This window comes from Rhyacophila brunnea, unplaced genomic scaffold, assembly GCF_057557595.1.
Source record: "Rhyacophila brunnea isolate RB1 unplaced genomic scaffold, BYU_Rbru_1.0 scaffold_6, whole genome shotgun sequence".
Taxonomy (NCBI): domain Eukaryota; kingdom Metazoa; phylum Arthropoda; class Insecta; order Trichoptera; family Rhyacophilidae; genus Rhyacophila; species Rhyacophila brunnea.
This window is the reverse complement of record NW_028233276.1, coordinates 20,328,398-20,355,705: the sequence shown is the minus strand read 5'-3', so window position 1 is coordinate 20,355,705 and position 27,308 is coordinate 20,328,398. Positions and strand designations below refer to the sequence as shown.

Sequence of the window (27,308 nt, the reverse complement as noted above, 5' to 3'; positions counted from 1 at the left end):
TAACCAGTTATAAATAGTTGCAAGTGAAGGAGCAGATGTGCCGTGAACTAAATCCAACTCATTTTTTATTTCCTTTGCTGTTAACCCTTTTATATTAAAATGTTTAACACGTTGATCGCCATGGGGGTCACCGGTGACCGGCATTGGATTACGTTCAGGGGGCCATGGGGGTCACCGGTGACCGGCAAAGAAGACCTGCCTTAGAGTTGTTCTACAGCGCCGGCGGGCACGCGCGCAGTGCATTTTTCGATACGCGGTGACCGGCATGGCCCTTCTGTATATTACTGCCACTTGGCCTGAAAATATGTCTTCCCAGTCACAAAATATAGGCTCACTAATGTAAAGAATGTACATAATGAAAAAAAAAGTTTTCCTTTTAAATTGTAAATGTGTTTTTGTTGATATAAAAATAAAAATTAAATAGATTATAAAAATGTAAGTTATAAAAAATATGTAAATAATAAAAAAATAGAATAAAAAAAATGATTATAAGGTATGTATACGTATATTTCCAGTTTATGTGTATCCAGGTATTATACTACCCAATTTGAAAACTTTTATTCCGTATTTGTGCCTTTTCTGTTTATTGTACTATCTAAATCTAAATATAATTCGACCGCGAAATGGCACCATGCTCTCGTCAACACATATGGACAGGTGACCGGCGAAGTGGCCGGCCCGGCGCAATAGAATAAATTAACTTGTTGGCGCCGCGACGGACACATGTGGCCGGCACATCATAAAAACCAATATTTACGTAAAAAAATCATCAAAATGAAAAAAAACATTATATTCTTTCATTACCTATAAAATAATACCTTAGAGACAAATAATCATTTTTTAACTATTTTATGTAAAACTAGTTGGCGATCAATGTGTTAATAACAGCTCTAAACTCAATTTTCTCCATTTTTGTAAACAAGCAAATTTTTTTTTTAAATGTACGAGAAACACACAACAACCCGACCAATCTGATTGAAACTTCGCAGCATACTGAATCGGTAGTGCCGCTGCATGGAAACAAACCGCTTACAGTACTAGTCGCGCCACCTGTCGGCTTTTCTAAGGACTTATTGACCCACCCTCGTACCAATGAATAATTAGTAAGATTAGTTGATTAGTAGCTACCTTAATCAATTTCATACATTTAGGCTTCATCTCTATAGAAGAAAGTTTTTTTCAACATTACGTCATTCATATTTTTAGTTATTTTATAATATGACAGAACCTGAGTCAATCATTAACTCAAAATAATAAAATTAATATTCTGTGTGATAGCCACGGCGATGGATATGTACCCTCTTGCGCGGTGAAATGATTTTGAAAATATCTCCCTGCATTTGTTGATGCAACTTTCTAAGTTCCATTAGCTGACTTTCTCTCGAGCTCGGCTCTCGGCTAACTGTATATGCCGTAAATATATTTACAATGACATGGGATTGAGCCAGTGGCTGCAAACTATGGTTCTAAACAAGTCTATTACACTATATTATATACTTTTGTTTTTGGGAGATTCTTTTTGGGGACTTGAAATATTTCTATATCATTTGGTATCAACACCTACAGTCGATTCATGTCAGTAGCGAAGGGTGGATATAGGCTGGTAAGATCCGCCATAAATAGTGCACATCAAACTTTGTTAGTCATACGTATTTGTTTTTATTGAACTAAGACTACAATTTACAGGTGGTATTGGTTAGTTTTTAAAAATCAATTAAACCCTGCCTAAAAATAGTTTTGGTATACTTTTGGCGATACGACAAAATTGTGCCCACTTTTTCATTCGTATAACTGACAAAGTTTAGTATGCACTATTTATATTGGATCTTAACAGCTTACCTCCACCCTTCACCACTGGTTCATGTACTATAATTACGCCAGAAGGCATGGGAATCGAATGTGAGACCAACTCGCTTCACCCTCCAGACTTACTTTACCAGTTCGCCAGTATCGGAAGAGTGGCGAGCGTATATGAGACTTCTTATGACTTTTGGTCTCAGTCTTTTCCTTCAGGCAATTTTAACCGGATGTATGCCACAAGCGCATTCTCCAAATCCGTACATGCAATGCCGGCCATAGAAAATGAGCGTATATTATACGCTGTACTTTACACTAACTACACTAGCCCCGGTCGGTTGTTTTAAATAAATTAATATATTGTACACAATATACTGCCATCTCTTGTAATCATGGTGACATTCTTAACCGATATACTTTTAATATATTTCTAAATAATGATGTTTCTAAAGTATTGTTTTTTCATAGAAATTTGTGGCCCGCCGGGTACCACCATTCTGATATCTTTCAGCATTTATTGCATTAGTGCATTTAAAATAGGTATAATTTAAAAAAATCTAAAATTTTGTTTGAATATTGAATGAGGTCATACACCCGAACTCATGTTGAACTCTAGTCATCATAAGCAGAAGATATGGTGTGATATAATTATTATAATTTTTCTTTTCTTCATCAGGAGGTGCCTTTGAAGGAGTGGAAGACACGATATCACCATTTGGCTACAAGCGAGGAGAGGGTGTAGATGCAGGACACGGAGACCCCGATTGGATCGTCAGTCGGGAGAAGCCCACCTACGACGACAAGTTCAACTCGTTAGAGCCTGTTGCAGGAAAAATCACTGGAGCAGGTAATTTCAGTGTCCAATATTCTCTTCTGTTTTGCACTCCTCTTTTTAAATCATGTTTATAGTTTATTCAAACCCTATCGTTACAAAATCTACATTTAATCTAATAGATATAATCTGTGTATAATTTATGATGACCAATCGGTTAACGCTCCGGTTTATAATGTCGTGGGCCGCAGGTTCGAATCCTGGGTCTGGCAAACACACATATTGTTTTTCAATGTGTGTTTGAAGTTAGAGTATGAACCTAATAGATTGAACAAATAATGATTTATATCCATTTCTCGTAAAAACAAAAATCTGTTAATACAAACCTACACTCTGTGGAGGCCCATATGATCTTCTAAGGATCGAACATGATCAAAAAATATATATATTTCAATGTTTCTGTGTTCTCATCTTATGCTACATGACTATTGTGATCACACTTACGAAATTTGTACACAATATTTTTTACATTGATAACGATACATTCCTTTGTCTCATGTTACAGTTTTTCAATGATTGTTTAAATGCCCATATAAAAATTGTTTATTATGATGAACAAAGTTTTGGTTGTAGGGCAAAGGGGGCCCACAAAATTTAAGTGTCGAGGGATATGGGTATCTAAAAGTTTTCATCTACCACTGTTTGATTTCCGTGGTGTTTGGGGTTTTTATAATGTACGATTCGTCATACGTCTTCGTTCATTATAAAATCTAATTATAAAAAAATCTTTTCAAAAACAATACTAACGCATTGTAAAGGTTGTTACGTCTTTTCTACAAACCGGTATATCGAAAAGTTAAATCTACAATATTGAATTACTTCATAATAAACGATTCCCAAATATTACAGCAGTAAACGCATATTATCTTGACGAAGGTATGACAAAAGCATACAATATTATGGAAATTTACAAGCACACGTACCTATCTCAAGATATGAGGTTTTAAGGGCGCTGTATAATTGTCGATAATTAATAATTTTGGGTGGTTAACTTTGGAAGCCAAGTTTGAACAATCTGTAGACTTTGTAGGGATCATGTATATTATGTTATTATGATGTTCTGTCTTTTTCATCATAGAAATTGACATTTCATAATCACACAAAATATATTAATTCCATAAAAGAGTATTATTGTAATTGTAGTGCGTTGAAATTGAGAATAAAGCCATATTTGGTCAGATGGCTGTGGATTATATCTTTAATTTGAATAATAAATTACATTATGTAGTAACATATTATATTCGGTAAACTTTACATTGTAGTTTGCAATTGACTCGTAATTTTGGATTTTCTTTTTTGACTAAGTAACTCTAAATCGACAAAATATCAGATTCGTTATTTGTGGAAAAGACGATATGGTCCGTCTGGAGTGAAAAATTGTGATTCACACCTTTCCAAAATAGATTTAATTACATTCAATCCAAAATTTGTTAAAATTTAAATTTTTAATTGAAAAAAAATGCAAATAATATTATTACTTCCATTAACATGGATATAATATGCACATACAATGCGTCTTCTGATTATGATTGTTTAGCATATTGTAACTAACTGCCATGTTTCTGTATTAAAACACATCCAAGCATTGCTCACTTGAGACTGTGATGGTCATTGGATGTCTGCTATACTTTCTCATTATAAGCGGACTGTTTGTTTGACTTTTAAATAGGTCAATATTCTAGTGACACCCAATTGATGGTGATTTAATTTTTCCGAGCTATACAAAGCTGACTATATTATCATTGCATACATCATGCAATGATTTATGTGCCATTTACTGTACGATAATTCATGAAATATGTATAACAGCGATTTCCAAACTGGGTGGCGCGAAAAGTTTTTCACAAATGTCACGTCATCTTTGCAGTTTGCAAATGCATAGTTTATAAAACGGCCGCTAGTTATAAACTACATAAAAAACAGTCCTATTAAAGGTTGTTTGTAAACATGTCTGAAGATAATATGGAGACTAATTTTATAATACCTCACTTCTATACTATTGTAAAGTGCGCTGGCTATCTCATGAAATAATGATATAAAAGGGTCAAATCATAATATTGAAATTTGAGGCAAATTTGTTTACAAATGATAACTTTGTTGTTAAACTTGTCTATTTAGTTATAATTAAAAAAAAAAAATAGTGAATAAATCAATGCAAGGACCACTAATGCATTCACTGATTTAAAAAGACAAAGTGAAGGAATACATAAAAAATTGGAGCTTTGGAAATCAAAATTATAAAAAAAAAAATCGTCATGTTTCCACTTTTAAATGATTTTGCGCCAGATATATTGAAGCAAACAAAAATCTATTTACTGAGCACTTGGATAGTTTGCTAATGCACTTTTCACATTATTTATTTCACAAATTCACTCTAATAGTAATGGTTTCAGATCTATGATATCGTCGGTCCCTATTAAAAAAGTCGGATCTGCAAAATGCTATTTTTCAGTACGAGCAATCAAAGATGTTTCATCAAATATCCTTTGTGACCTAATGCTTGCCATAATGAATAAAAATACGGGTTATAGAAACTTTTCTAAACGTTTATAAAAGCATCTGTCTGTCCGGTGAATATAGCAGCAACTATCAGATCCGACGCATCTTGCTCACCCACGCCCAGCCAACAATGTCGGTTGGTAATAACCGACATTGTTATTCGGACACTCTCGGTAGATCCGTCTTGAGTATCTCGAAATTTTTCAAACAAACAAAAAAAAACTGTGATTGTGGTATAAATGTTTAAAGTGTTTAAATAACTTTTACGTAATAATCCGAAAATGACAAAATTTCAGATCCGGCTTTTTTAATAGGGACCGACGATATATATTAAATAATATGTAGGTAGTTGTGCGTTTGATGTGATACCCATATGATGATTGATATACTTAATGATAACTCCCGTGTATAATTTAGAAAACACTACATTAGAGCACCACACTGCCCTTAACCTCAGAGATAGGTAGGTGTGGCCCCACTTCAGGATGTGGGGCCCATGATAGAATCCATTTGTCAATGAACAATGATGAATTTGGATTGACTACTATTGAAATCTTTTTTGCACATCCATCGCATGAAAAACAAATTAATTTAAAAATTAATATAATAATATAAGTCAGCGGTTTCCAACCTGGGAGGCGCGATCTATTGCCAGGGGAGGCGCCAAAATTTTTGAATAAATTATTTTTTATACCATAATATCTACAAATAAATAAAAGTTCATATCTTAACGTAACAGTGAAAATTCAGTGCATGAATGTTTATTTTAATATATAATACATATATTAAAAAAATATTTGGAGCGGAGAAATTTAAAAATGGCGCTTTTGCAAACGCTCTGTTTCGGTAATGCACAAAACGACCGCTGGTTGCATGAAAACAATAACCTCAAATTTAAATGTCACTCGTAGCTAAAGTGTCAACTGAAGCGTGTAGGCAGGGTGTGATATATTTTTTTTAAATTGTTTTTGACGTGATTTCTTTAATATAATATAACAATAATACATGTCTCCACTTTTAAATGATTTCTACGCCAGATATATTGAAGCAAACAAAAATCTATTTCCTGAGTTCTTGGTTAGTTTGCTAATGCATTTTTCATATAATTTTATTAATAGTAAAAAAAGTCGCCTGTGGCGCTGCTTTGTTTCAGGGCTATTAAATTTTTTTAATATATGGGTGAAAGATCCTGGCCTGTGGGCCCTATTCACTATGTGGAGCTCATGATAGAATCCATTAATTTTTGTCAATGAACGATGATGAATTTGGTTGACTTCTTTTAAAATTGATTGTGGTAATAAACAAGCTCATTCGTCGCATGAAAAAAAAATTAATTAAAAAATGAATTTGATATAAGTAAGTAGTAAAAACTTGTGTGTTAAAAAAGTGTCTGTATTATTTAATGAAATAAAGGGGGGGAGGCGCCAAGATTAGATTTTTTTTAAAGGGAGGCGTAGTAACATAAAGGTTGGAGACCACTGATATAAGTAGTAAAACCTTGTTTATTATTTATATAATTAAGTTTTTTTTTCATTTTTGTATTGGTACCTACATTTTTGACTATTTAAAAAGGTGTCTGTATTATTTAATGAAATAAAGGGGGGGGAGGCGCCAAGAATAGATTTTTTTTAAAAGGGAGGCGTAATAACATAAAGTTTGGAAACCACTGATGTATAATATATGTTGTTTAGACGTTAGCACATGTTTTGATATAAGAATATAATATAAGGTTTGCGTTTCTGGATAGAATGTTAAATCAAAGTCGCAATGCTTACTGCAAGTGGTGTGCGTGTTTTGGATGGCATAGAGGGCTTTACCTGACATTTTTTCTGCAGTCGGCTTTGCGCCTAAGAGTTAATTTTTCAATCCAGTATGTGCCAGAGATATTCCACTTTTCCACCAAAAATGTACGACAGGCGCCTCTGTGTACTCAACCTTCTCAGCAATTGACGTGTCTTGGCTTGGTGACTTCAAGTTTTGTTTAAATATTAGTCTTTCATGAAGATGTTAAATCTTCTTCCTGATTGTGTCTTCAGTGGTTTCCCTATAAATTAACTGAAGAATTTCAGTTTGACACAAGTGCCATTCATGTATGGAAGATGCGGACATGGTAGAGAACATTGAAAATTTCTATGAGAATTAGAGGTCCCAGAGATTCCTATTTTTGCTTCACTATCATACTTTTAAACTCGACCTTTATATAAGAAGAGTTTCTTCGACATCTTTGGTCGTTCATATAAGGTGTGACAGAAAACGAGTATCTTTTGTTCTGTTTAATTAACCACTGAAAATACGTTTGGCTTTACACCCCCTTTATGAAGGTGCTATTGCTTTAATTGTGTCTTGGGCATAAAAGTGGCGTTTCTTCTGCCAGTTTGCACATCTTTTTCAGTGTTCAACTTTACTGTTAAGATTCTTTTGGGAAACTTCTCCGAATGTAGTTGAGGTTTTCTCACCGATTCTTCTTCAGCCTGTAGACAACCACTCTGCTGGACATGGGCCTTTCAGTTTCTTATTTATTAACACAGGGTTCTTAGCCTTTCTTTAATGCATATTATATTTTAAATCTTTATTCGTTCTAGCGGCGAAATCGGAGATGGTCAAGTCGAAACTTCCCCAATCAGTACTTAGCAAAATCTGGAAGCTGTCGGACATCGATAAAGACGGCTTGCTGGACAGCGACGAGTTCGCTCTGGCGATGCACCTCATCGCTGTCAAGATAGACGGTCACGACTTACCCACCGAATTACCCAGCCATCTCATCCCGCCCAACAAACGACAGTAATGTATAATTTACTAATCATTCTTTAACCTCCATTTTTCATCTTTGAGAGCACTGCATTTTCATTCAATTCTATTTTTAAAATGTGATATTAATTTTGACATTCAAGGTAAGGTAGAGTAGCCACATTTGGTTGTGGCGTCTGCAAGGTCAATGCCACAACTACATTTTGCTACTGTATATTAGAACCTCAATTATTTAAACTAACCAGTGAAGTGGTAATCTTGATAATTAAATTCAATTCTGTAAATCATAGAGTAGACCTTAGTCAATCTTCAACTGGGCAATGATTTCATTGTAAAAATATTATATGTATCCTATGCGATCCAGATACTGAATATTTGAATAATTGAGATTCTTTTTGTAATGTATGCTATTGATTATATTGCCACATGTTTAATGCAACTAAAATGACCTAACTTAACATATTGTCATGAAATTTATCAACATAATTCGGTGGGTTAGCCGGCCTACCCACTTGGGGAAAGTCGCAGGGCGACTGGCGATGTGGTTCAATCTTTTGTAACCTGCAAAGAAATTCGAATTGATCGAAAAGAAAAGGGAGATAAGATCTAAAATCATCATTTTTCAAGAGAGCCAAAAACAGATTAAATTTTGGACCATTTTGAATTCAAGTTTCTGTGTGAAATTTAGTGGTTCACCGTCGATTGCACTCATTATGTATAATTTGATATATTTCACACCATTTCCATTTTTCTGACTTATCTCCCGTTTTCTTTCGTACGTTAATATTAGTATTTGAATGAGATGATATCTTCTCAAATGCCCTATTTGTATTTACAATATTTTTATACCGTAATTGTACAATGCAAGCGGTACGTATTATTGTGCATATAATAACTAAATTTCGGTCCATACTGGACATAAAATATCTGAGCAATAACTCATTTATCGTTTTAATTTAATTACGCGTACTCCATTGATGATTGCCATAAAAAATACCTTAATCATATGTTGAAAAGAACAATGTTTCACAATTATTACCGATCATTTATATGTGATACAAAATATATGTGTGGCTTTATAATAGAATCGTGTCCATTGATGTCTGTCAAGTGACGCAGACCTGTTTGTAATAAAAGGCAAGATTGCATAACGAGAGCAAAATATAATATGAAACGATTCACGGGTATGTCAACATTTATTATATTCTTCTGTTTCTTCAAATTTGCAATAACTTAGTATTGATAACTATTGGAATCGGTCTGTCATAATATACATCTTTTTATTTATCATAGTATAGTGCTCTAAAACTTCATAAGTATTGACTTATTAAAAATGTCATTATCAACCCTTTCTCTGCCATGAATGACTATGACATATAAGCGTAAAAAAATAATTAAACCATGACATTTTGTAAATATTGTGTTTCCTCAAATTATATTTGAATGTTTTTTTGGCAAACCTGCAAGACTTTTTTTAACAAATAAATAATTGTTAAAGACACAATTATTTAATTGCATTTTAACCCGTTCAATGCCTTCAGAAAGTTTTCTCGCTCTATGAGGCCATGATTGACAGGCCGCACATACAAATTTCGCGAGTTATCTCATCCGACTTTAAACTCAAATTACTAGCCACTGTCGATTGATTTGCATAATCTAAAAAATGAAACACACAGTGACATCTGTTTGAATAATTATGAAATACTAAGCCACAAATTATCGATATTAGAGCGATTATAGTAAGAGCTTCGCTCTACATTGAACGTATGTCATTAAAAATCTCAGATACAGCCATAGTAATATCATGAGGCATAGAAAAGGTTATAATTCAGATGTCTTTTACTGGCAGCAATAAATAGCAACAAAAAGGTGATAAATTAATTTGAATATTTACATAGTCTGGCAGACAAAGGGTTAATGTTTCTTTCGCTTATCAGATGATTTACTTTCGAATATGTTAAATTATTTTTATTGCTTACATTATTAATAAAAAAAACATTAATTTTAATTAACTAATATTATTTTATTTTGCATTGGAATACCATAGTGCAAAAGTATTTATTTTATAGTATTATTTTTCTCTATGTATTAAATACTAAATTATTCACTATTGATTCCTTCTTTCATTCTATGTGTTGGATATAAAATTGCTGTTATATATTGCATAATATTATCTGTTACGAATATTTTTACCAGTGATAATGAATTGAATCAACGTATTCGCTGTTAATGACCTAATTCGTAATACGATGTAACGATTTTATGGGCGAGTAATGCTGTTTAGCATTTGTCCATAAATGTGGCGTTTCAAGGTAATCTGTACACAAGACTATTACCGGTGCATTTTTGTAGTACTAAAACAAAATATTATTTTTAATATTTACTTTTACCTTATTGATCAGTGATTCATAATGATGAATACATACTAAAATCGTTCTACACCTGGGAAGATAACTTTTAATCCGTTTCTACAGTTGACACAGTGTTTTATGATTTGAGCTGATCAATTATTTGGCTTGGCAGTCAGTCATTGACTTTTGATACTGATAATTTATTATGATGGTTAGAAACAATTAGAATTGTTTTCAACTATTATGCTGTTTACAAATGGTTTGTACATTTTTCTAATAAATGTACTTCAAAACTAATTGAAATACCATGTCATTTATTAATTAATATCTTGAATTGTACACTCTTGAATTCTTCATTGATTTTATCAAATGTAACAATTTGAAAAAATGTCCAACATGCCAATGTCAGAATTATTATCAATTATATACCACATACTATAAAATGTTTATCATGGTTAACAAATAAAATTGAATCTAATTTAACTTTATTGAATATGGTCAAATGATTTCCCAGTGATTTTTCTGCGTAATTGCCAAAGTTTATTCTAAATAGAGATTGTTTTAATGCAGTGTGCCTAGAAACTAATGATATACATTTCATAAATCTACAGAATTTATGATTATATAAAAAAATACATTTTATATCCAAAATAATAATTTAACAAAATGTCAATTCATATATAAATACTTCTTACTATTTATAATGTATTAAGTATACAACTCCTCGCCTTGATAATCAATAAGACAGTCGTAGAGTTTATATTTGAAATGAATTTTCTTACTTCTTTCCTATCTTTGTAATATACAGGTTGATGGTCATTTTTACAATTAAAAATAATTTTCTATGCGTATTTTTGAATGCACGTACCGATCACCCTGTATAATAAGCATGTATATAAAATTTAACAAGAGTGGAATGGACTGAGGTGTGGTGTAATGATAAATAGTTTGTATATTATTGGACGGTGACTATAATGCATTTACACCTATATTATATAATATTATATATATCTTTTTTATTTCAACTATGAATAACACTTATCATATTCCATATTTCGTTTTGCATTTGATAATCTTATAAAATAGTTGCCTTTATCAATAATATCTGAAGTGAACTGTTTGTTATTTTTCTGGAGGCGTGTAAAATTTTAAAGTCTGATATTCTCTGAATCGTATGAGGAAGTCAAGTACGTTGAAGCTAAACATCCACAGTTACTTTGTGTATGGTGCACTTGTTTACAAACTGTGGGGAACGAAAATAGTTGTATTTATTATTTGATGGGTTATTACTTGGGTATACAAAGAAATGCGCGTATTCAATATTGATTTAGCAAATCTTTAGCAGTATCAATTTATTGTTTATATTTCCAATTCAGTTTTTAAACAAGTACACCAAAAATATTGAATTCTGTCACTATTCTTCATCTTTTTCATTGAACTATATTTTGATTTTTTGTTATAACATTTTCTTCAATAATTATTGTACTATTTTATATTGTGAAGCTCGATAGGCTTCACAGTGATTAACTGAAAAATTACATGCTTTAATAGTATTTATTATTTATTTTTTGCCATTATAATAAGTCCACATGGTTGACAATCTGTGTCCGCCATATTGTTTGGCTGTTGTTATAATTTTATTGGTTTAGTCAATTGTAAATATTGTCTCCAATATTTACATGTAAATTTTATATATTTTCATTATTTAGCTAAAGAACCAATTATTTTACATACATCAAAACATATTTAAACCAAAAAGTTGTATGTCAATCTTGTATATTGAACGACAAAAATATATATTACTGTTCTTATAAAACCTTGCTATTATTATTTGAATGTGAGTAGTTAGTTGTGTTCGTCGCTATTTTTACACTGCTATCTGACATTAATAAAGCTGACTACTATTACAATAACATTATGTGGTATAACTTTGGCCAATATTTTTTCTCCCTCGCTATAATATTACGTCTCTACATATAGATACATATAGCAATTAAGTAGATATTATTTGATTTCTAAGTGAATTGTTCATTACATGCATTTCACAAAACATCTGTATTTATTACACCAATAACAGAGAAAACAAATATTGTCCAAAGTTAGACTGATTGACAAAGTTACTTGTATTGATGGTAGTTGGCTTAATTGGTCCAATCATACTTCACACACATAATCTACACTTAACAGCCAAATAAATTATTTCTAGACCTGAGAGGTAAGGCAAATTAAGTGGAAATATGTAACTTCTTAAACACAGTTTAAAAAAATATGTAAACTTTGCAATAATTATTAATCAATCACCTTACTTATCAGGTCCGGATTTTTATTTAGAATGCTTTTAACAGAATTAATAATACTGCTTTTATATTTATATCACACACAAAATAATTCATTTTCATATATTTCAATATTTTCTTAATGCACAATACAATATATCAAATTACTTATTATTTCAAAAATCAGAGAGTTATTTTAATATTCTATAACGTGGCTGTTTTCAAAATAAATATTAAATGATTCATTGTAATGACTCGTAAACAATTTAAGGAAATAATATTCTGTTGGAATTGTATACTTTTTTAACATTTTAAGGGCTTACTTAGAGGTTTGGTTCACAACCAGTGTTCATTGAGCTCGTATTCAGAGTTTAAAAATACAACTTGCGACCTTTTTTGTTATTTAGTACTACAATAATTGATAATATAAAAAAATCGAGTGACTAAATTAACCCAATGCTTACGGGCCCTTTTAATCAATTTTGTAATTAACGTGTTAATTTGCATTTGAAAAGCAATTAGCAAAAACACAATTTTGTGCGGCCCGTAAGCATTGGGTTAATCAAACAATAAAGCATTTTAATAATTTAACTCTATAAAATTATGAGTCGTATAGTTCTTATATGTCGGTATGTCCGTGAGACTGTGGAGACACAGCCAATCAGCTTTGTGCGTTTGCAAAAATCAGCGAGGCCGCTCAACGGAAGTGAAAAATGAAGACCGGTAAGTCACAGATTACTGAGTTCTACCAGGGAACACAAAATGGGAATTGGCTTACCCTATTGGGTGTGGTATAACAGGCTACGGATCTCGAGTATTGAAAAATATGGTATAAACAAACACGCGTTAAAGAATATATTATGTTCAATAGTTACGTCTATATTATAACAATGAACCATCCTAAAATAAATTCGGTCATACATTTTCATAAATTAAATAAAAATATTTAGTTTGCCAACATTTCATCAAAGTGGTGAACTTAATGTATGTAGGAACTATACGTTATATATAATATTACAATATACTAACCTGAAAACATTACGTACACAATCTTTATTTGGAACCATTAGACCAGAATTAAAGTTAAAAAAATTTTATTCCCTTTGAAAATATTGTACCATCTAAGGGTTTCCTCAGATTTTACAAAATATTTCATAGGTTCTTCACACTAAAAAAACTTGGGAATCACTGCTTTAATGTCAAACAACGTTATCTACATAAAACATTTTGTTGTTTTAGATAATGTTTTTCTAATTTACTGACTTGATTAATTTTATTTTTTGTGTCATGCAATAATCAATCATAAAGACCTTAAATTCTCAAATCTGCAAGCAATTCAACACAGCTTTACTTTGAATATGAAACATATTCGACTTTTACTGAAACCAAAACATTCACATGCAATGTAGCTAGAACTGCCTTTGAGAGGACAAGCGTGTCAATTATCATTATTTCACATTAGAAATCACAGAAAATCACATTATGTCATATATATAGAATACCGAAATGTTAAAACAGCTAACATGTTTTAATACCCCGATGTACAAAATATTAATTTTTCAATGGTTGTCAATTCAATCACGTTGCAGAATCGCAGAATCGCCGTCAGTTATCAATATAAAAAGTTTAAAATACCTACCATACTCTTTGGTTAGCTCAGGGGCCGGAAAACTTTTGGACCAAAGGAGCCAAATATGAGTGGCACAACGGTTAAAAAAAATTCGAGAGCCATACCTACATATATTTTTATAAATATGATTTATTTAAATGAATTAATTACATTTTATAATTGTTCATTTATTAAGCGAAGAAGATTTCCCGAATAAAACTAACGTAAATATATGTTTTTATTGTTGAAATATCAAATGGAGAAAAATTTTATTTGTCGACTTTTGCAATGGGCGGATTTAAAAGAACAACAATCATCCCTTTTTGCATCAACCATCACGGAGGAAAAATTATTTTCGCGATAATGTCATTATATATAATGTAATAAGTGTACAAATCAATGATAAAAAATAAAAATTGTGAATTGGGAATTTGGCAAAGAGCCGCACGCCAATACCCAAAGAGCCACATGTGGCTCGCGAGCCGCGGTTTGCCGACCCCTGGGTTAGCTTAATGTTAATTGAATTACAATTATGTAGATAAATTTGTTTCAATTGAAGCCCTCAATTTTATAGTAATTAGAGATACCATGCAGTCATATTCTTTTATGGCATAGTTTATTGAGAATTTAGCCAATACTAGAAATAGATTTAGACAATTAGATAGACAATTTTTTTAAAAAAAAATATCAAATAACTTTATATTAGCTATTCTCAGAATTGTAATTACTCTATCTATAAATACAATGGTATGCAAATAATAAAGGAATGTGCCTAATAAGTTAAACATATTGACAGTAATTTTTATCAGTGCTCGAAATGGAAATATATAAAAATCTATTGTGAATAAATGCATTCTTTCAAGTAATTCAAGGAACAACTTGAAAATCCACACAATCTCATATTTTTGCAGTACACTTTTGAGCATTGACATATCAATATAGACAATATATGTGTTGACACATATCAAACGTCGTAAAGTCCACTGAATGTCAAACTGAGAAAAATGCAGTTTTATCATATCTTGTAATACAAATGGTTGTAACATGTGAGATATTGTAAGATAATTGAATCTAATACCCACGATGGCTACAAGGATTTTTCTTCTTAGCTTCGGTGCTCGACCTCTTTCTGGCTTTGTCTGGATCCACAAAATCCACTTCTACATCCATTTTATGTTATAACTGTTTAGAAATTAAGGAAAATGATAGGTGCCATCGTTCACCTTTAGCTTGTGGACTTAAGGTGGTTTGAAAAAATATTGATCTTTCGAAACGTGATTTCATACGTAAACAGTGGACTTTTGGGGGTTTGCAGTATACCATAATGTGCAGATTTGCATACTTTATTAAACGTATATCAAAAGTAATTTTTTTCAATATGTGGACTTTACGGCGTTTGATATCCATCAACACATATGTGAAAACTAAATGACACCTTTTCGTGATTTAGTCTGCCAGAATCATTCTGTAATTTTTTTATTCTTCCTTAATAATAAACAGATGATTGTGAAATATGAACTCTATCTGCATTGTAACAAGGGTTAATTTTTATGCGGCATTATGATTTTTTTTTTTTCTTCAAATGTTGCAGATGTCAACCTTTTCTGGAAGAAGTGAAGTACACATTATTCTTATCAGATATTATATGGAATAGTGTCTTCTGTATATATAACAATGCTTCCGAGTCATTTTTATACGCAGGGTTCTGTTGCTTAATAAACAGCTTATTTACATAGATATTAGACCAAAAATATAATACTTAATTATGTTGATTTAAGTTTAGTTTATTGTAAATACATATTTTATCAAATCGTCGGCCAACTATGCAAACCTTCTATGTCTGTTTTAGAAAAAAGTTCAGGAAGGAGTTTAGACGTATTATTTCTTACATTTCTTTTATAAATAAAAAAAAAATTTCTATGATAATAATATGTTCACTCTTTTTCGATATATCATAAGTTTAAAACTTTTTTCAAAACAGGCAGAAGGTTTGCATAGTAGGCCGACTATGCTTGATAAAATTTGTATTAGAAAAACGATTTTAAGCAAACCCAACCAGAATGCAATTTTAATAATATGTTAATGGATATGCCATAATACACCACAATTTTAAGTATACATTTATCAATTATTTATTTGAATTTCATTCAACAGTTTGTTTTAACTAGAGTAACGGTTACTAAACCTTTTCGGTTTACGACATTTTTGATGTATCAGGATTTATACATGGCGGCACCCTTAACCGAAGTCGACTCATCAGTCGAATATTTTTTTAGCTCTTCCATCCAAATTCGAAGATGACTGGTATTTTCTCAGTGAAAATATTGGAATATTCCTAGGCGCATATTTTGGCAATTCCTGAACTGGAGTGTTATGAGGAACGCAATTTTCTGTCAAGAGAGATGCTTTTTGGGAAATATTTCTTGATTTTTACACACATCAATGGCAGACTGCAATAAAAATGTAAACCTAACCTAAAAAAGAAAAGCATCTCCCCTGATAGAAAAGGGTATTTACTCCTCATAATACTCTAAATAGGACAAACTGTTTTCGCAATGACAAATGCATATTAAAGACATATTGTGATACAGTGTAATATTTATCTACAAGCAGTTTTCTCAGGAATGGGACAATTGGACGCCGCACTATCGTAGACACGTATACAGAACGTAGACAAGGAATTTTAATCAGTTTCTATCTACTACTTAATAGTTTTAATTCGTTTTACTCTTAAAATAATGTTTTTTTTATTGCGGATTGAGAATTACTATGCCTAAGGCTTTATATAAATATAAAAAACTCTTTTTTCATTGGAACTTAAACATATGCACGATTAAATCATTATTTACGTGTGCATATTTTAATTCTCACCAACTATTAAATCATAATATGATAATTTAAATATAAAGAATAATATTAGATATTATTTTTAAAAGTACCTATAAGTACCTAACGTCTATTTAATTTCGGATTGCGTGGCGTCCAGTTGTCCCGGCGCCAAATCGTCCTAGACCCGTTTTCTCGATGATTTCATAAGTCAGTGCTCCGGGCCATTTCAAACCCTGAATTCAACTGAAATGACATGGCTAATAACTAATCAGACAAACAATATCAAAAGTAGCAATTATACTTGGAAAGACTATTATGCATTGTTATCATTAATTTGTACATAAGAAATGGTTATTACCACTTTATCTAACTGGAAAGTTAATATTATGTTTAAAAATATAATATTAAAATATATTCATTTAATTTTTTATCACATTATCAGATTGCGGTTAACCTACAATCACATGCTTTTCCATGCATAAGTGTTGTACAAATTAGATTACATTTGATTAATAATCAATTAAAGATTGTAATCATATGATTACATTTTAAGGAGGTAGATCACGTCATGATTGACTCACATGAAGAAGTTTTTATTTAAATATTATCATATGTTTTAAAATGACTTTGTTCATATCAGACAGTTTATCAAGAACACTTAGCTTGTATCAATACGGTTTATCAAAAAATATCTTCAGCTTTCTTACAGTGTTTCCCAATAAATTAATTTTAGTCATAGAACCCTTTTGTATTTTGTGCAGACCATGGAAATATTTTAGACCTTTTTTATTCAAATTTATGTTCAGATTGAAAGTGTTGAATATGACCCTTATTTTACTCCACAGCTGCGATCTTAAATTTAAAAATGTTTTTTCCATCTGTGATAAACATGCCTTAATTAATTTTGTAAACATGTCAACAATATCTGTCTATAAGAAATGTACGATCCAAGAAATATGCCGACAACTCTTGCTGCAGATCAAACATTCTAATGGGGACTTTAACGCATGATTCCACTGGAGTTCTGAATGCAAAAGCAGGGCCAAATGTTGGTTATCTATATTCACATAGTAGCTAAAATTATCATGATTAACTTTTAATATAATTAATAATCTGGGTCATTTCGTCTAGGTCAATTTTAAGAGTGATTTAAATATATTTAACTATTTTTTTTTAAATCATACGCCACAAATACTAGTCACCGTCGTAATACGCACTTGAGAAACACTGGTCTAATGAATGTGTCCATATGGTATTGTTGAATTTGTGACTATTTTTATTGTATTTGTATCACATTTTAAATGAAATACGTAACAAAACTTTAAGAATTTGAGCAAAGTACCTATACCGAGGGATTTTTAGTATCCTTAGTTGAGTTTGTAACTGTAAGTGGCTTCATGTTGATTTGGTTATTTCCTTGCGATTTTCTATGATTGTTCATCTAAATAACGATCATTCATTCCATGAAAATCTTAATGGCTTGTAACACTAATGCGTTTTAATCTTACTGCGGCCCTGGCAAATAAATCTCAGACGATAAGCGTGAGGCTCGCCACAAATGACTGCAATGCAAAATGCCTTGTACCTAATTTCATCATTAGTCTTAGTAACCAATTTTTTAATTTTTCCTTATGTATATTTAAGGCTCCATAGTGGTTTTCTTGAACATTTTTCCGAACATAAACCAATTAACACCTTCCTTTAAAATTGCTTCAAAAAAGGTAAATTTTTTTGGAGCATGTTCGATCCCAAGATCATATGGGACTCCATAGAGTGTAACAATTCCTTACAGCGGTTGAAATTTCAATTCAAATGTGCATCATATACCCCACATGCAATTATAAAATTTTCTCTAATAAGCTATCATTACAAATGAGTATTATTTTGATTACACCCACTGTGGAGTATTGGTGATATTCATCTAAAACTGTGGGTTTCTGGTTCTGAACCCCATTGTCTGGCAAAAATGAAAGTCAGAATGAGTTGAGTGAATAGCTAACACTCTTTTGGCGTAAAAAACATCTGTTAATATAACCTCCACTATTTTAAAATCTGATACGTGCATATTGTATTCTATTTCTGTTAGCCATCAGCAAGAATCAAACGCAAATTAGTTACTTCCCATAATATGAATGTAGGTAGGCGAATCCAACAATAGAACAGGGTCAACTATGATTTTGTTATACAAACACACTTAACTGGCCAATAACATATGTGTAATGTATCCTTTCAGACGAGCAGGTTACCAATCTAGGCATCGCAATCTGGAAATGGTTCACAACCATTTATACGATTACCGTAACCATAGAACAGATTAATAAGATAGAAATGTGAATGCCATTCTCCAGACTTTAACGGTATTTTGATTTATGACTTAATGATAGGCATGCCAATAAAGCAATAAATATAAAACCCACTGAATGTCCTCAAATATAATCAAAACTGGATGCGCAATGCATTTATGTGACAAACTTTAACCGGTTCTATGCCTTCTGCGAGTTTTCTCGCTCTATGAAGCCACGATCGACAGGCCGCACATACAAATTTCGCGAGTTATCTTGTCCGACATTAAACTCAAATTACTAGCCACTGTCGATTGATTTGCATAATCTAAAAAATGAAACACACAGTGACATCTGTTTGAATAATTATGAAATAATAAGCCGCAAATTATCGATATTACAGCGATTTCAGTAAGAGCTTCACTCTACGTTCAATGTGTGTCGTTAAAAATCTGCGGCCTATTAGATACTGCCATAGTAATATCGTGAGGCATAGAAATTATGTAAATATTGAAAATATCATATTTTTTACCATGTGTTTAAGTTTATCCCATATTTCTCCATACTCAAGGATCGTACCTTCTTACAACCACACCCAGAAGATAACACGCAAGATAACCTGACTAACAATCGAAATATATTTTACAACTAGCAATAGCTTATGACTTTGTCAGCATGAAATAGAGAAATAAAAAGTAGACATACAGAATGTAGAAATATATAGATTCAATATAAGTTCTACCTGCACTTCACCTTATATTGTTACAAGTTATTAACACAAAATTATAGCCCGTTTACACGTGCATGGATTTACTGCTGGTAGTACGTATTGCTACGACCATAATAATAAAATGCATGTGTAAACACGTATTAAAATATAAGTTGCAAGACTGCATGTTCACGCATCAGTCACAACTCACGTGATATGTGCGCTTGCGCTTGCTTACAATATTATCTTGTTTATTACAAAAAAACAGATTTGTATATTGATCATTAAAATATAGTAAGTATATCAGTAATAATTAGAACAATTTATTGTTATTCATCGACCCACTGACACTAATTTCATTAAAAACATTGACCTCGTAATTTTGTTTATACGATTGATAATAGTATTTATTGAAAATATTAAACAAGACCTTTTCTTTATAAACGGAGCTTAAATATTATATGAAAATGAAACTGACAAAAAAGGTAACTATGATTAATGATTATGAATAGAGTCACAGCAGGATCCAAAATCTTATATTATTTTGATTGCCATTCTATGTAGCTAGTTATAAATTGTATATAAGATTCGATAGTTCAAACGAGAGAGAGGGTAAATATTGTCAGTTATAGAGACCATAGACAATATACAGATTACTACTACTTCTTGTGCACATAGAGAAATTATACTCTCTGTTGTGCGAATGTAGTATTAATCCGTATCAGTTTGACAATCTACACTCTTAAAATGCATGTACAAAATCATCCATCATGCTAATGGCGCCAGTCAAGTGCTAGTTACATAAATTTTATATATCTGTCACTAGATACACAATATTATCGACACTCCTATGCACGTAAATTATCTTATCATGAAATCGAATAACCAACCTCATTGTTAATTAAAATAAAATACATTCTCTACCGATGAGAATGCTCTGAACAATTTTCAATAATCTGTATGTATGTATTTCAATGTCTAAAATTGCAATCTTTATAATATGGCATGAGAGCACATACACTGCTAACCTTTTAATTACCACATTTAAACAACACGTTAATTATATCTAATGGCCAATGACTCCAAACGCGCCAGTCGCGGTGTTAGCACTAAATGAGACTTATCAGAATGCGGCAAAAAAGTATTCTTAAAAAATTTTACTCTTTCACAGTTCAGTTATATTGGGTCAAAATAACCCATACTTGGAAATAATTACCCTAAAGGGGATAGCGCCAGCTAGTCAGGCAACCGGCGCAAACTGGTTTGTGTCGCGAAGTCCGTGTGTATGGAAATAAAACTGTAGCTCGCGCAAACCGAAAAGCGCTGTAAAAGTAGTCGGCACAAACTATGCCGTGCAGGCAAGTCGCTACCGTCTAGCCGGCGCTTTAAGCTCAGTAACTGTTGTAGATATGCTAAAAAAATACACTTCTTATAGATGTGTATTTCTATTGATATCGTTAACTTTACTGTTAATGAGATATAGTTGAAAAACTAAAAATCGTACATGGCGGCAGTAGCACAACATGTCTGAGTTATTACTAGGCACTAGCATTATGCACACGGTCTCTCCTTTAGAGAAATTAATTCTAGGTAAAATTCTAATATGACTGGACAGTTACTACCAATGATATTATTTTTTATTGTCCGTAAAGCCCGTGGATTTGATTCCACTGACTTGTTTACATACACCCAGTCTGCAAAAGAACAATATGCTAATCGATCTTCGTGCCAATTGACTGCTCACATCCACAGTCATAAGTGCACCGTGTTACATAACAGGGATAACATACATATTTGTATCCTCTTGACTCTTGAGGATGTTCCAGTTTGCTTAGATTATAATGAATGATCCGCTGCCATCTGTCACGCTCATCATAACTTGATACTCCCGAGTGCCTAATGGCCATCTAGGATGTTCACAGTTTGACTTAGTTAAGAATGACTTTAACTGTGACACTCGGTAATTGAAGTGATATGCATACTACGCTAATAACAGCTGTTAGATTTTCCCGGGAGTATTCCTTGAGGAAGTAGGCACTGACATTGAATTGGTATAATTTATGTGTTATCCGCAACTGTTAGGTGGGCAGCTTATTTCATTTACTATCTCAACTGATTTTAATTGAGTCTTAGATAAACACATAGTACAGTAAAAAAACATACAGGTATGCACATTGTTGGAGATTGTGATCATTTTATTTTATATTGATGTGATATTAATAGATTTCAAATAAAGTTTTTTTCTTAATTCTACAGTATTTGAGCTATTTACGTTGACCTATAAACCCTATAATCGTTCTGATGCTGGGTTTATAGCCTGAACCAGCTAACAATATAAGTTATTCAAATATCCAGCAATGTAGTGAGTGCTAAATACAATAGTGCCAGGTACCTGTTTTCTTTTTATATCCCAATACACTCGTTAAACACGTTCTTCAATATTTTGACATTAAGGTACTTAACAAAAATTTATAATATCACTGCTTCAATTAAACAAGCTATACATTTTCTCATAATCACTTCAGAATAATTGAACTGACTAATCGTTTCTCTATTATGTACAGTTTGCTTAGTATGAATATACTTACCTATTTAAGTTCTCGATTTGGTACAGTTCGGTTATACGGAATACAGCGGCAAACACATTTTGAAAATACCTGATATACTGGATTATTTGTTAGGTTAACCAAACCAAACATAACCTAACACAAACTAACAAATAATCCAGTATATCGGGTATTTTCAAAATGTGTTTGCCGCTGTATTCCGTATAACTGAACAGTGCCGAAAGTTAAAATAATAACGACTTAATTTTCTAAATATATATTCACGTAATTCAAAATTTTTGATTGAAAATATTCATGAAAACCAACTCCACTACACCACTGCAAATATCTTGGAATTATCAAAAAACTGTGTTTTATAATCTTTATAATGAAGTTTTACTACGTAAACGCCAGTTCAATTGATGAATTAATATTCGTGAATATCAATCATCATTGCGACTATTGCAATAATTGAGGGGTTAATCCAGGGTTTCTTAACCATTTTGAGCTGTAACCCAGATTAGGGTAATGGTTTCCATTTCACATTTTCTACTGCATCAATGGTGCAATTACTAGCGCTTCCTGCTGTCAATCGAAAGGTTAGTAGTTCAAGGTTGAGCGTGAGCATTTTTTGAAATTGCCAATGATAGTTCTTCATTACACATCAGCGGGATTAACTGTATCAGCGAAATTTCTGTACTGCATTTTATAAAGTTGCACTCAAAAAAATTACTGTAATGTTGACGTTTTCATTTTTGTAAATTAACAGATTACTTCAGTACAAGACGTAGACAGATTCAATAATTGCAGCTTATTAGTTCTGAAATTCAACAAGCACTGTTTAATTTATTTCTCTTCATCCATGTAGTATTCATTTTCATGTTATAAATTATTAAGGATGGTAATCAATATTTATTTCCCTTGTCTTGTTTCAATGCCATATTATGTCAAATCATGTAAACCATGTATATATGAAATAATTATTGCTATTGAAATTAATATTGTTTGTTGGCAATACTAATTGACAGAAGGTCATTATATTACCGTACCTTAATAGTACATCCAACAAGCGTTGAATTTGAGAAAGATTTTCCTGCACTTGGACTTAAAGTATTTGTAAAAACAGCAGTTAATAAAATATGTCCTTATTTATAAAGGTTAACATAATAATTAATGTAGGTAGGTACTTTAGGTTGCTATAAAATAATGTTTTAAATAAATTTTAACAGCTATATTTATTGATATATACTTCTTCTTTCTTATGAAGGTTTTGGACATAACACACCACGCTGTCCAGACGGGTTGGTGTGTGGTTTTTCTGTCTGGGTGATCCTTCCCGTAAACTTGAAGAGGCCTTCATCCAGCAGTGGATAGATTCAGGCTGATGATGATGATGATGATGATGACTTCTTCTTTCTATATGTTTTAACGAATACCAGTATTCAATAAGTTATACCGAATCACCGGCATTGATATATTTATTCGGTATTGCAATTCCTATGTGTATCAATCAATATGCATGTCATTAATTAACTAGTATTGTAATCAAATGTTTTTTATTGTTATTAGTAAATACAGATGGTTATTTTTTTAATTTTTAGAACGAACCATACGGAAACGGAGACAGAATAAAAGCTGACAAAGAAACGGGCAATCGGATAAAGACACCGCAGAAAATATTCTTACGTGATGAACTTTATCTAAATACTTATAAAAATATGATGTGGAATTGTTATGCATTGTAAATGATATTAAAAATAAGACGGGTGAATGATTTGTAGCAAATATCAGCGAATGAACAAAAAGAAAATACATTGTATAGAGCATAAGCTATGGCACAATATCCAAAGAAAATTACTAATATTGCTTTATCAATATTAGACATATTTAAAAAGGTACCATGAGGCAATGTATAATATATAATACATATATATATATTCATTGGTAAAGAATGACTTAAATCTTTATTATAATTCATGTAATATGCTATGACTTCATGTCTATTAATAATTATCTATCAAATGCCTTATTTTATAATATTATGATAGATTAATAAATATTTATTGTATCCATTTAGCTGGCACCACGTTTCTTGTAAACTACCGGTAATTTGCAATTCTAGTGTGTGATTTTTTATCAACCTATTTAAGTGTAATTATTTTAACTGATCTTAATTTTACTATTAACAGATGATATTCCTTTTAGTTGTAATAAGTGAGAATGGTTATACTTGGACAAACCTTTCTTCGCTATCAAAATATTCAACAAATCGCTGCAAAACGCAATGTACTTTTCTCATGTGAATATTAATGAAATGATAAACCAGTGTAGATACAATGCCTGTCTTTTTTGTCTGGCACACTAATGTCATTAATGTTTGAATATTATTAAAATATTACATATTATGCAATAACATTTTTTTACCGTATAAACAGTATGGTCTTATTGAAATTGCAATCAGCAATAGAAAATTAATACCACTGTCCCAGTTTCCTGAAAAATATTATCACCAGTTGTTTGTTGAAAGCATTATTAGCCAATATCATTGATGAATGTTGTATTGAGAAGAATTTAGTATTGAATATTTGCTTTTATAAGGCCAACTCTGGGTGAAAGGTTATATTGCAGTGAAGTGGGGTCAGTTAGCATAAATAAATATTATCTTCTGTCATCCCGTGTGCTGCATTAAAAACCTGGAGCCAGCTTTTTAATTGTGATAGTGTGTTGCCAATTATCGCATTTCGCTTACATTTTCCAAAATAATAACACTGTATTTTGTGGCTGTGAAGTGATATATTGTAGAAGAATTACTTAAAAATAAGGGAAACTTTATAAAAACGTTTTTTTATTATAAAATAATAGAAAACGACTTTAAAACATTACATGTTTTCATAATAATCATTAATGGTGCTTTGTGCATTATATTTAGCTCTTTTACAAGAAATTAAAATTTATATTAGTTTCAGTTTTTGTCAGTGGCAATAATAGTCATTTGACAGCTAGTACTTTGACTATTATATTGGAAATAGACAAAACATAACTTTGTACTTTTTTGATAATAAATAAAATTCTCTGAATAAGATATGTATCTATTTAATTGAAAAGTTTTTGTATTATGCCTAAATAATAATTGAACATTGTGTAATGTCATAAAATTTACTGATCGTAAAGTTCATATTAAACAGATCTTGCAGCTCACTGGTTTCTAAATTGAACACAATATAATTTGAATTGCAATTCATGACTAATTTTATTTGCTTTGTTATCATTCACACAAGCAGACAGATTTCGATTGAATGAATCAGGCCTGCACAATGCGGGGACAGGGAGCTGTATGACCCCGGCAGATAAGTAACTGTCCGGAATATTACCCCTTTCAATGATTCACCCACTCATTTGATGATTATTAATTTTTTTTTTATCTTTAAAATGGTTTTTACCAAAAAAATGTGTTAATTATTGTTTATTCACTTATTACATTATTGGGTTTCAATTAATTGGATATTAATAATTTTCATCTAATAATTTCATGAGTAATGGCCAAATGCAGAAACGTCAACGTCAAGTTAGCCACAACCAAGACAGTTTAATGAGAATAATAATAATAAACATGTCGCTTGATTTTTTCACTTCCAATAACTTGGCTAAGCATTGCTTACTGTCACTATGCATTTGACCCTTATAAAATTTGTTAAACTGAAACACAGTATTAAAAATTTATTTTGAGTTTTATTTACTTTATTAGAATTTTATAAATAAAATTATATATATTTATTTATAGTTTGTATATTTGTATTGTTTAAAAAACTATAGGTACAACACCAGTTTAATATTTTTTAAAGATTACAAGTACTGCATATTTATGTTTATAAATATCTTGATCAGTGGCGAAGGGTGGAAGTAGACTGAAGATTCAACATAAATGGTGCACGCTAAACTTTTTTAGTCATGCTATGTAATTATTTTTCATTGAACTAAAAATACAAAATGCAGATGGTATTGGTTAGTTTTTTTTAATGCAATTAAACCCTGCCTGAAGCAAACCATAATAGATATTTGATAAAATATTCTTCTATCTATAAAACATCTAGAATTATGCCATAAAATCATTCATAATTTTAGATATTTTATAGATGGAAGAATATTTTTCATCGATTATGGTTTGGTTAGGTAGGGTTTATTTGAATAATCAATATCTATTTATATTACATCTGTATGTGGTATGAATATATTGATAAGTTGAAAATCATCACCGTTTGGGACAGGACTTTTAAGTCACATGCGTATCAGCTTATTATTTTGTTTGTATGTAGACACAATTCAAAACTATATAAATTGAAGTAAATAAAAACCTTGAACAAAATGTAATTGATGAGACTATTGTTTATTGTCAACGTATTGTTTCCATACATTGATATAATATTATTTGTATATGTTGAGTATACCTGCACCAAACAATATGTCACAATTATTGGAGTGGTCAGTGAGTGGGATTGTCATTGGATTAAACTTCTGAATGGGCGAGCACAATGTGTTTCCTATTATACTGATTCTGTACTACTTATTGTCAAATTTGCCAATAATGCTTTTTAAATGTACCTACATCTAAACCATGTTCGTTTATAATAATTTACGCATTTAAATACAATTTATTTTGCCTTTTCGTCAAGTTAATAATGAGCTATATTACAAAATGCATACAAGTAAATCAGGTGCGAGTTATTACAATATTTTAAGGCATATTAGTCCACACAATTTTGAACTAATACATTCATTTAGTACTATGTATATATATTTTAAGTACATATTATTACATAATGCTTTAAATCC

The 27,308-nt window shown here is 31.3% G+C and overlaps 1 protein-coding gene across 2 annotated transcripts in view; it reads left to right on the top strand.

Annotated features, from left to right (window-relative positions):
- The window catches only part of Past1 (putative achaete scute target 1), a 37,212-nt gene extending 12,888 nt beyond the window's left edge, over window positions 1-24,324 (top strand). Inside the window, exons 2-4 of one of the 2 annotated variants that reach the window (XM_085956520.1) lie at window positions 2,474-2,644; window positions 7,711-7,909; window positions 24,080-24,324. In XM_085956520.1, coding sequence (XP_085812646.1) covers window positions 2,474-2,644; window positions 7,711-7,909; window positions 24,080-24,110 — 401 coding nt within the window. In that variant the 3' untranslated portion in view covers window positions 24,111-24,324. Of the gene's footprint in view, window positions 1-2,473; window positions 2,645-7,710; window positions 8,049-24,079 lie in introns of those variants that run through there. The other variant, XM_085956521.1, reaches the window with a different exon arrangement.
- The last annotated feature ends 2,984 nt before the right edge of the window (window positions 24,325-27,308 follow it).